Source organism: Mytilus trossulus, chromosome 1, assembly GCF_036588685.1.
Source record: "Mytilus trossulus isolate FHL-02 chromosome 1, PNRI_Mtr1.1.1.hap1, whole genome shotgun sequence".
Taxonomy (NCBI): domain Eukaryota; kingdom Metazoa; phylum Mollusca; class Bivalvia; order Mytilida; family Mytilidae; genus Mytilus; species Mytilus trossulus.
The window spans coordinates 6815411-6828275 of record NC_086373.1 but is presented as its reverse complement, the minus strand read 5'-3'; the positions used below and the strand labels follow the sequence as shown (position 1 = coordinate 6828275).

Below are 12865 nucleotides of genomic sequence, written 5' to 3'. Positions count from 1 at the left end.
TAAATGGTTAGATAGAGAAATGTTTTTCTTACTTCATCTTATTTTAATGAGACCCAGCTAGCTACTCGTCACTTAGTATTTTATCTGCTGTTGTGTATCTTATTAAAATGTTAGATAATTTAACTCTTTGATGATTCACTTTTCTCAATTTGATTCCAAATGAGCAATACTAGTTTACAAGAGCCTCTTGTTGGTGCACTAATGCTCTCTAATTGTACCAGTGTTGTGCAAGTGTAAGTCTAGTGACAACTTGACTCTTTGCTTGGAATGAACAGTTATAATTCAGTATATATGTCACCTCAATCAATTGTATGCAGGGACTTGGGTCAAGATCCAATATTGGTCATGTTTTCAGAAATTGATAAAAGTTGAAAAATTGAAGAATTTTACATGTAAATGTCTATTGTGATGAGGCTTGGTATCATTTGAAGAAGATAGTTGCAAACTTTGCATATAGAACAGTTTATGGCCATTCGCTTCATTAAGCAAATCACATCTGGCCAAAAGTAGGTTAGTTCTGAATCATATTTCATACTCCATCTTTTGTGTTAAAAAATGCACAAAAGCTCTAGGCTTGAATGAAAGTGTGCATCTAAGAATTCTGAATCGAGGAAATATTTAGTAGGGTAAAGGAAGTAGAAGTTACTGATATGTAGGACCATGAGAGCTGAGATTATTAAGTTTGTTGGTTGCTTGAGCTTTTTGAGCTTCACTGACTTTGATTAATGTTAAAAGCACCAAATGATGTCCTGCCTTGCAACATTGCATTATAAGGTGTAACATGGTAGAGTTATTGGTGCTGGTGGCATGGAGTTTATATTCATAGATTAATTGATATGGTTATAAAATAATTTTCCTTAGTTCAGTAGAGGGTAAGCATTGTCAAATATAAATGTTATGAAAATATACACCAAGTTTGATTGAAGCATTTTTTTCTTAGCTTATAAAGAGTTATGTTTGCTCTTTTAGATTGAAATGGTGGCTGCAATGCTAAATATATTTTCTTTTCAACTTTGCTCAGGATATATGTATACTTAATTTGATACACAATATGAATTATCTTTATCTGCTCTTATTATTGTTATATTTTATAGTCTTTTTTTGTTGAACACATTTAAGCAACTGTTATCGTTTAAACACATACATTTAGTGTAATTCAATTTTCACAGCTGTGTTAGTAGCGCATATTTGCAAGAATTATTGTTCTAGATATACTGTGAAAGCACTTTAATTCGTGGGTATCAATTTTCGTGGTTTGAGCTATATGTACATGTTCGTGGGTTTTTAAATTCGTGGATTTTAGTTTTCTAAAAAAAATAAAATTGAAAATTTAAAGCATTTAGAAACGAAGGTTACAAATATTCTGTACTGAAGAAAATTGCAACGTAAACATCGACCATCAAAGGTGTTAATTAGGCATTACATATGTCGCCTAAAGAAAACAGTAACATAAACAAGTGCTATAAATGTATCTTGAATTGTCAAACCATTCTTATCAAAATCAAGCCCAGCATGAAATAATTATTTTCCGTATGCACGAGAACAATGAGGATATAAAATGAACACTTTATCATACTAGCATATCAATACCGGAAATCTGACTTTCTTCGATCCAAAATATATTTTATGAGAATTAAAAGATCAAAAGTTGTACAGTTCATGTTATTAAAGATCAAATGAGTATTATCCTGCATGCAGTTGTAGTTCTGTAACTGTTATTAAAGAAATCTCAGATTTGGCGTTATTAATATATTCTTTAGATCATATCAGAAGTCAAACCTACCGATGGGGATCTTTCCATGTCTTGATTTGGACAATGGTTGTTTTATTTCGTTGGACACTTAAATTCGTGGATAAGGTCATCCACGAAAACCACGAAAATTGGTACCCCACGAACAAAAGTACTTTCACAGTATTCAGTTTTATTTCAGTGTTTTCAGTTTACCATTAAGGCATTTTTATTCATTCTAAAGATACAAAAATTCAACATCAAAAGTTTTATTCTGAGTTGGTATTTAAATGGAAATAAAATTATGAAATTAGAAAAAAAATGAAAAATAGGTGTATACATATATACCAGTTAAATTTCAAATAACATGACTGTATGTACATTGTATTTATATAACTGATCTCTTTACATGAATATCCATAAATAATGGCATTACTTCAAACTGATATAACAGATGTAGACTTTACTTTAATATGTTATTATTTCTGAAGGTGATATAGAATGGTATGGTTAGTGTGTTTACTTGGGATTTATTTACATATATATTTATGTTGTACTGTTAACACTTGAAATGAATAAAATATTCAAATATTACTGATTTTCATTACAATGCCACCTAAATGACAAGTGCCAACAACCTGGTTCTTATGTGAGAAGCATTTTTAGGACAAAAACATGTTAAGGCATAATGATTAGAAACCCTGCTTTGCACATTACCAACTTGATGAGTCAGCTTCATATAAAAATTCAAACTCCTGCAAAAAGACATGTCATTGTATTGGAAAACACAGTTTTGACTCAGAGCCGACCAGTCTTGGCTCCTAATGCTTAATGCCTTGTGCTAAGGGGAAACATCAAATACCGAATTGAAAGTCTTTGATTGGCTGTGAATAGAATCTAGTCTCATAACCAGCATCCTTCCACAAGACTACCATGGCAGTTCTTTTCCACGAGAAAGTTATCCCATAAACTCTCTTTTTGTCAAGCCTTTGACTTTAGTCGAAATAGCGAGACTAAGCGATCCTACGTTCTGTCGTCGTCGGTGGCGTCAACAAATATTCACTCTGTGGTTAAAGTTTATGAAATTTTAATAACTTTCTTAAACTATACTGGATTTCTACCAAACTTGGACAGAAGCTTGTTTATGATCATAAGAGGGTATCCAGAAGTAAATTTTGTAAAAATAAAATTCCATTTTTTCCGTATTTTACTTTGAAATGGACTTAGTTTTTCTGAGGGGAAACATTCCATTCACTCTGTGGTTCAAGTTTTTAAAATTTTTTCTAACTTTCTTAAACTTTCCTGGGTTTGTACTAAACTTGGACAGAAGTTTGTTTATGATCAAAAGATAATCACGATAATATACAGAAGTAAATTTTGTAAAAAAATCAATCTGTTTTTTCCTTATTTTACTTTTAAAAGGACTTAGATTTTCTGCCTGGAAACAACACATTCACTCTGTGGTTAAAGTTTTTAAAATTTTAATAACTTTCTTAAACTATCCTGGGTGTGTACTAAACTTGGACAGAAGCTTATTTATGATCATAAAATAGTATCCAGAAGTAAATTTTGATAACTCCATTTTTTCTGTAATTTATTTTTAAATGGACTTAGATTTTCTTTAAGTTAACATTACATACAGTTTGCAGTTAAAGTTTTCAAAACATTCATTAGATTTATTAACTATCCTAGATTTTTACCAAACTTAGACAGAAGCTTCTTACAATCATAAGATGGTATCAAGAGGAAAATTTTATTGATTTTTTTCCTCATTTTTGTTGAGCCTGCGATTTACAGCAAAAGTAGGCGAGACACTGGGTTCCGCGGAACCCTTACAAATTTTTCTTTGTTACAGCATCTGCTTTATAACTGTAAACAGTGTTGAAAAGTATTACAATGAATTGTTGACCAGTTGGCAACTATGTATTGCTTGCTTGTTATGGTGGATATTTCTGTGAAAATGTTAAATTATCAAACAGATTATAATTTTAAACTGGTTCAGGATGAAGTATAATAAGAGACATGTGACCTTGAGCAAACCCATATTAGTTGTCACATGTACTTATTTCAAAGAAAAGTGCTTAGTAACCATAAATTTTTTTAATCTGTGTATAGTAAGTCACCATATGCGATTTTCTGTAAACAGGAAATTGCTAATTATCTCTCTACAATTTAAAGAAGACCTTTATTTGCTTTACTTTATATCATGGTTATGTTGTTCATGACTTGAGGCGGCGTGAAAAATAAACTGAGTGATATTAAAATCTATCAATCAATTCATTTATTGGCATTCAGCCTCACCATCAATCCCACTGTTTATAAAGTACACATTTTATCTCGGGAGCTGTGACAGACTAGATGAACTTATTTTGAAGCTCATTAAATAATTGTTGGTGTTTCAAAAAAAAGAAGTTTTCAGATAAAAAGATGTTTATTCTTGATAACAAATATAATATAAGGTTAAAAATAAGTAATACAAGCAAAAAAAGAAAATTAAAATATAAAACAAAAATATTACAGGTACAAATATCAGATCAGCTGATCTTAAAACAAAATCTCTTAAAACAAATGATCAGATTGTATATAGACTAATTATTTTTATAAATTTAACCCATAACTTCCAAGAGGACTAAATAATATCTACTAAATATATCACATGGTTTTGAAGTGATCATGTAGACTTTAAGACATGACATTACTTACATAATATATTCCATTAAAACTCGGAAAATTAATGCAAACTAGACCAGTCTGTAATCCTCCATGGCAAGGTTAGCCCTGGATTCTGCTGGATTTCAAATCTTAAATGGGAATAGATACTCATTATATAAAAATAACATAAAGGTGAAGATACCTAAATGATTCAAATTTAATGTTTTCATCACCAAATCATTTTTTTTATGGTTTAAAAAAAGGAAAATTGTAAGCTATTGGTGGGGTATTTTTTTTCATTTTACACGTCGCAACTCTGCAATATACAATATTGTTAGCTACTGAGAATTAGTAATTATTTCAGATTCTTGGAGAACAGCTTCAATTTGAGTACACTAAGATTAATTTCTTAATATTAATATCATTTACAATTTGGGCAAGCCTGTTAAATGTCAACGTTAAAAATTAAAGTGCTATTGTATATACAATATGATTTTTTTGGCAGATTAAGTTCTGCAGGATCAATTTCACTATTGTCTGAAAAAATTAAGAAGTTAAAATAATAAATGCAACAACGATATTAAGGGTAACCAACATATCAAATACCCGTAAAACTAGTACAGGATTAAACATCTATTATAAAGCATTTTAATACTGACTGATATTATATAACAAAGTGATGATACCCTTGTGTTGTTTACCGTAGAAGGTTCAAAAGGTCATCTGACCTAATGTTTGATTGTAATAATTAAGGCAAGTAAATTCTATACATTACTACACAGTTTATAAAATAAATCATTTGGTTAATGCCCACAAAGCAAGCATCTAGCTTGGGAGAAGAAAAAAATGGTCAGGTTGTGTCAATTGTAACTGTAGTTAACCTGTTTTATTTTCGTGTCCTTGTTGTTTCTGATTATGTCGCTATTATGAATTATTTTTGTGAATTAAATGTAAATTCAGAAATTATTGAGTGTATTTATTATTGTGATTTTTGAAGAATTGACAAAAATGTAAGATTATTTATTGCGATTTCAGAAAAAGCTACATGCAGATGTATGTATCAGATATCAGAATCAGTTTTCTTTGGTTTAAGTGAATCATAAAAAAATATTGTAACTTTATTATAACAAAGATGCACATGATTTCAATTATTATACCGGTAATTGATTGTAACAAAAGCAAATTTTTCACACACAGCTTACTTTAGAGAGGCTTAATAACAGATAATGCAATGTAAATAAAGGTTTACTTTGGTTGTGAGTATACTGTTAAAAACAAAATTATTTTAAAAATCATTCTGGTTAGCTGAGATCCATGGTGTTAACAGTTATAATTTTATTTGGTTTATTATTGAAAACAAATATGGCACATAAAAATATTTCTATAAATTATGCAATACTAAGAGATACTGATATAAACGAATATAATCACAAACATTCAAAGGGTTACTTATAAATCTGTTCTTTCCCTCATTTGCACAATATTTTATAATTTGGTTATGATTAAGCAAAAGTTGATCGTGAGGGAAGTTCATAAGCTAACAGGCTTAAATAATGCCTTTGTCAATTACAGCGTGTATATCATACTACAAATATATCTTTAAATTTTTCATCTGCAGTTAAACAAAAATATTTAATTTGTTTTACGCATGTACTTGCATTTTAATATGACATATTTAATAAAAAATTACAAATATCATTGTTTCATAAATAATAACTCACAGAAACTTAAATAACACAAAAGCTGTTTATAATAAATTCTTTTAAAAGTATATCTCAAATATAACTCTAAATTACATTGAATAAAACATCACAAAACTGCAGCTTATTTAGTTTGTGTACCAAGCAAAAACAAATAATGAAAATATCTATTGAAAAAAGAGGTAAAATATAAAAATAAAAAACAAACCTTTTGTTTCATGATTTTGAGTTCACATATATCTAAAATTGTGAATTTTGTTTGTTTGTTTGTTTGTAAAACCGATGTACAATGTATTTGTTGTCTTAATTTCTTTCAATGTACCAACAATGGAAATACTTTCAAGTAATCAGCACCAATTTATATTCCATTTGATGTTCCTGATCCCATTCTTACTTTAACACTACACATACTAAGGCTGGATAAATATGCCAAGGTGAACTATAATGGGGATTTCAATGTTAAGATTGAAGGAAGCAATTTAAGATCAACAAATTAAATTCCTTTCTCACTTTGCACATTATAAACTATACACTATTATATACTATACATGAACTGTATATCTGAGATTAATGCTGTAAAATAGTTGATTCAAATGAAAACAAATTGGAAAGTTCTTGTGGATTATTTACTGTTATTAAAATATTTTTCTATAAAATGTCAAGATAAGACAATTAAAACTTATGCATTCATTTCTCTTTTTTAAAGAAAATGATGCAATTTATCATTCAAAAAATACAACTAGTTACTATATATTGTCGATACCTACTGACCAAGTATCCATTATAAACGTAAACAGATCAATTAAGATTGTTTTCATAGCATAAAAACATAGGAATGTTTGAAACATCAAAAACATGTACTATGCTAATTGTATGCTATTTTTAAACAAGTTAAACTTATTCTTAATTTATAATGCTTTTTCTCCTGTTTAAAATCCCTAATAATATAATTTACATGTATGACAGTCATTACAAAAATATCACAAAATACAATAACTTCTAACAATATCACTTTATACTCTCATATCAGAAACAGAGGTCTACAATTAGAGGTCAGTCATTTAATAACAATTTGGTTCTACATGAGCACAAGTGAAAACACAACCAACAATTTTACCGTATTCACTCCTAATATGCCTGTAAACTTTCAAACTATCCAGAATATCTTTAAAAGTCAGATTACATGTTAAAAAAAACCTCAACATTTCATAATTGTTTCATTAATTTTTTGCATTAAAAATTAATCAGTTGCTCATAAATTGCATTATTGAAAGTACATAAAATTAAAGCTTGAGATCACATACTGTTTTTTGTTAAATCTGCAGATGCGGATACGTCAACCTAAGCGATACGGTTGATACGTTTTTAAATGACCGATCTCTAATGGAGGATATAATAATAATAATATGATATTTTACAGGTTTATAAGGTATGCATAGTTTAAAATTAACATCAACATTTTTAAGCATTTTTTTTCAACAAAACTTTACCTTAATATGCTAATCATATTATATAAAATTTGGTGTAATTGATGACATCATGTCATTGTGTATCTAGGAAACAGAAACAAGAACATCATGTTTGTCCTTTGGTCTCACAGCAGACTTGGCCAGGTCATCTTCTTCTTCTACTTGATTTAAGTCATAAAATACTTCTAATAAACACCCAACACTCCAAGCCTGGGCAGCACAACTGTCTCGGCAATACTGAAAAAGGAAAACTAATTTAAGCATACAAATAAGTATAAACAAGTGCAGCATTGGAAAGTTCTATATTATAATAATGATAATTTTGTGTCAATTGAATGATCTTGAACTAAATAAATACATGATAACAAAGGGATTGAATCCAAGAATTACTATAAAACTTCCAATCTGAGGGATCAAGAAAAAACAAGAATAGATTCATTTATCAATTTATATTATGATCTATTCGATCAAAGAAATCATTCTTTTTTCGCATTTGAAAATAAATTAAATACAAACAGAATTAAAACCCCCCTATTTTATATTTCCCCCTTGATTAACAATACATACACTTCCATGTGAATTAGTGAGTTCTGGTAATGATTGCCATGGAGAACCTGTAAGATGCTCAAAATGTACTGTCATTTTAGATTTAATGTATCCCATAGTCTGTTTCCTTATTCCTGGTATTCTCTTCTCAAGTTTGTCGGCAAAGATTAACTTAGCTCGTAAGAAGTAACCCATCAGCCAAACCCATTCCTACAAAATATATTATACAATATATATTAACATTTAAGGAAACAAATGATAACATTGCTATCCAAATTTTTGTGTCTGAAAGATAGAAGAGGTATTATAAAGGCTATATATGGCCCCTAAAGTGGCAAAAATAGAAAAGTTCTTCTTTCCTTTCAAAATCATGTTTGTATTACTATTAGAAAAATAAATGGGTTTATTTAATCTGGACAATTTAGTTCCTATGATGTCACAATGAATCCATACACTTGTTAAAATTAACATGTCTAACACAAAATGGATATTTTTTACACATAGTTTTGGGCAAAATTAGTAACGAGAAATCCTAACCCCAAAAGTATTCTATCAACGTAATCACCTTTGTATAGTCCTTGCGTAGCAAATTTTTTTTGTGGTAAAATCTTGATCCATATCATTATTTAAATGTAAAAAACATTTAAATTGAGCATTTTTGACATATTTGTCAGTTTCGCATAAGTCCATGAGTTCTGTGTAAATATTTTCCTTTTGTGTCATAATGATTCTTGTGCCTATATCTGGATTTGCATCATGCTTAAAATGTGTAATTTTCAAGTTCTTAAATTTTATTTCTAGTATACTCACAGGCCCATTATGATAATTAAAACCATGAGCTACTTTAGGATCATTGGAATCATTGCTGTTGTCATAATCTGCTACATATGACCAGTCACTGTAATACATAAAACAAAGCTGTATATATAACAAATCTCCAGTGAATGACATCTTAAAATATTTTGATAGTATCTAAAAATTATCTAAATTCAACGTAATCTATCATTCTGATGTTATCTAAGTTGATTCATCTATACAAAATACCAAATTTTTAAAGAACTTTTTTTTAATTCAAACCTTTTTATAAATCATTTGAAATTATCCAACTATAATGTGAACTGAAGGTTTTATTATTAAGTAAAATCTGGTATTTTCATTACCTTGGATCTAATGTTTTGACACCTAAAGGTCCAACTAGAATATCCTGCGCTTGTTTGAGAGCAGTCCATGCATTTTCTGGAGTAAATAGTTCTGGGGCCTGAAACAGATCAATATATCAAAGTTACTTTATTGGAGCAAGCAAATGATACCTTACATTAATGTATAATTGTTTATACGAAATTGTCCATTTAAAAAACATAAAAAGCTAATATTGTGATGTTATATACTCCATCCATTCATTTGAACTAATAGCTGAATGAAGCAATATTCCCAATTCTGGCACACATTCTTTTTAAGATGAACAACATTAATCATACTTTTCTCCTTTGACCTTTCAATATTATTATTTTCAGACAAGAACTGAGTCATATGCCCTTCTTGTTTTAACAAATTTATAATTCCATACATAAAATATTAGACCAGGAAGACAGTCAACATTTAAATGATGTTATAATGTATCACAATTATTCTGAAATCAACATTATAAATATATTTTAAAATACTCACCACAGCCATAGCAACAAAGAAGTTTGGTCTTAATTGAAAATCTGCAAAGAATGGTTTGGCAAAGTAAGAATCTTTATAGATCCCTCTTTTGTTTATCAGTTCTGGGTGTGGTTCCTTGTCAGGCATAGGTTCAGAGTTGATCCAAAAGAACTCTTCAAAATTAGATTGGATCTTTTCTTCCCATTCTTCGAATGTAACTTTTATATCAGCACCTGAACAACAATATAATGTAACTTTTAAGTATAAGTTAAAAAAAAAAATCAATTCTATTTAAAGTCTTCTTACAATACATTATCGGCCCAACAAGTAGTTTGGGCATAAAAATGTTTATGAAAGACATTTGACATTAATACAGATCATGGATGACAATATAAGCTACACAAATATAAGGCTAGTTTTTGGTCAACTATTCTGAAAAACTATCAAGTACTAACATCTATTAACAATATCTAAGCATTTAAAGTATGCATTGAATAAAACAAAATGTGTGCAAGTTTTTTTTATTGATTTGAGTTTAATTTCTATTGGCAAATATTACAAGTATATTAGGATGAGAACATGTCTATGTGATATGAATATGAATGTCTTATCTAGACTGACACATTAGTTGTGTAAGAAGTCACAATGGTGTATGGTGATATCAGGAGGAGAAACAATTGGACTGATACTTAAAAATAAATATAAAATATTTTGTTTGTATTTAGATGTCATACGCTTCCTATATATTTGTTGAGCATTTATTTTAACTCCAAATCTCAAAAAATAAACAATAACAAGAGAAGAAATACTTACCATTTATTCTAGCATTAACAGAATCATAAGGATATTTGTCTTTCGCTTTCATTTCCTGAAGCCATCTTAATGCTGATTTACTCAGGCCAACAAGTTCAACAGCAGACCCATTCCTAAAACAAATCACATTCATTCATTGTCAAAATTCACAATTTTTACCGGTGGCATGTCTGTTTATACCTTCATATATATCACTGACAGGTACCCAAATCTCTTTTCTTTCATAAGAACTTTAACAATCCCACATTCTTTAAAACCTATCTTTTCTATTTTTAAGACTAAAAGTAAAACCCATAAAATAGATATCAAAACAAATCATCATAAAGAAGAAAATAATAATTTTCCTTCAGCCATTGTTTTCTCAATATATCCCTAATAGAATAGATCACTTTATATAATCCCTTGTTTCTATAGATTAACTTCTCTTTGCTCAAACCTTAAATTTTATTAAATCCAACAATATCAAAATGTTAGCTGGAGAATATTTTGTAAAGAACTGGTTTTAGTTTCTGTAATAAACATGATAATGCTACTATCAAACAGTATTTGGTATAATGTTTTTCAATTTTTGGTTATTATATTGCTCATTAACTTTAAGCAACACTGATGAGTTCTATGAGGATGAAACATATGTATGACATACCAAAATAAAAGCCTGGTATCTTTGATGTGTTTTTTCAAATTCAAGCACTAATTAACTATATCTAATATAACCTTGGTGTTGCTGGTTTTCCTTTGTTGCCAGCTTTATCAGAACTTCCCATTTTATCCATCCATGTTCCACAGTTCCACTCATTACCACCAAACACAAAACCATTCTCCCAGGTCACACCAATCTCATTGTTAAAACCTACAAATAAAACAAGGGTCATTAGATTTCCTCATAAAATTGGGAGTATCTCTATTTCATTTTAACAAATGTTACTCCAAAAGACAATATCATGTCTATAAAAGCCTGGTAATTTCTGTCTATGATGCCTTGGTATTTTTATTACTGTATGCATATATTGTAAATGTTCTATACTAAAAGATAGGAGGAAACAATGATAATTCAACTGTATGCAAGACTTATTTGGAATATATCAACCAAGAGAAATGGTGAAATCCAATTAACTCCAATTGGAGTCAGACCACACTGAGTAAAAAATGTCACAAGATGTATTAATTTTTGTATAACAAAATAACTGAATCCTACCTGGATCAATCATCTGACTATCTATCTCTGGACCAGCTTTAAACTCTCTGTACTTCAGACCTTCAGCATGTCTTTGTAAAGCCTCCTGCATCACATCATGTAATGGCTGATCCTAGAAGACAGTATTTATTGTATGAATTTAGTGGAGCCACACAATTTAATTTATTTTACAATTTAATGGACATATGAGATTCTGAAGCCAGAACCCTTTATTAACTGAGACATATTTCATTGTATTTTAAAGGACAAATGGACCAGACACAAGTTTTTCAACTTAGTAATATCTTCTCAAATACATACGTAAACATGAGTGGCCATTACATATATCTTACTTTTTTACTGAGCAAACTAAATCACCAATTCCCTTTGATACCAGTTTTATTTTCAAATCTGTGACGACAGTAGCTACTTTAAATATAAATATAAAACAAACTGTTATACCAAGAAACATGTTTCATTACATACAAAAGAGCCTGGTTCTTGAACTTCTGGACTATCTGAAGGATATAATCTGTGTACTTTATCTTTTAAAATACTGGTACCATCTGGGACAATTTGGCAGTAGTCTTGTATTGCCTGCAGCCACCACCAAACAGCATCTCGACAGTTAAAACGAGCTCCTTTTCCCTCGTTCAATAAATTAGGGATAAGACCATGACGTAAACATCCACCATATGCTAGTATAATAAACCTACAAAATAAACCATTCATTGAAATTTCATGAAATAACTATAGTTGAATCCATTATAAACTAAAACTGCATCCAACAATTTATAACTAAGTCCTTTGAAGATGGTAACTAAAACTAGACAATACAGACAAACATTAGAAGGATAAAAACAAATTGGACATGCTGCTCAAGAAAATATATGAATTCTTCCAGTAAATAAAGTATGCACATTATCTTAGTTCAACTTTACTTTATTTATTCTTGACATATTGCTAGAATAGTTGTAAAATTAAATGCTATGTTGAACTGACTTTTATTCTCTATAAAGGATTTAAATTAAAGTCTACAATTGACATGCAGTAAAAGGTATACAGAAGATGTCTTTTCCAATCAGACCTGAGTATAACAGTTAATTACCAACTGTTACCAGTTGGGATAAGTTTT

General features: G+C 29.4%; 1 protein-coding gene across 3 annotated transcripts in view; it reads right to left on the bottom strand.

Annotated features, from left to right (window-relative positions):
• Nucleotides 1-6109: 6109 nt before the first annotated feature.
• The window catches only part of LOC134713455 (glycogen debranching enzyme-like), a 38796-nt gene continuing 32040 nt past the window's right edge, over nt 6110-12865 (bottom strand). For all 3 annotated transcript variants that reach the window (XM_063574945.1, XM_063574944.1, XM_063574946.1), the window contains exons 21-29: nt 12217-12442; nt 11752-11863; nt 11271-11406; nt 10557-10669; nt 9765-9976; nt 9257-9354; nt 8907-8994; nt 8118-8306; nt 6110-7787 (exon numbers count right to left, since the gene is read on the bottom strand). In XM_063574945.1, the coding sequence (XP_063431015.1) occupies nt 7635-7787; nt 8118-8306; nt 8907-8994; nt 9257-9354; nt 9765-9976; nt 10557-10669; nt 11271-11406; nt 11752-11863; nt 12217-12442 (1327 nt within the window). In that variant the 3' untranslated portion in view covers nt 6110-7634. The remainder of the gene's footprint in view (nt 7788-8117; nt 8307-8906; nt 8995-9256; nt 9355-9764; nt 9977-10556; nt 10670-11270; nt 11407-11751; nt 11864-12216; nt 12443-12865) is intronic.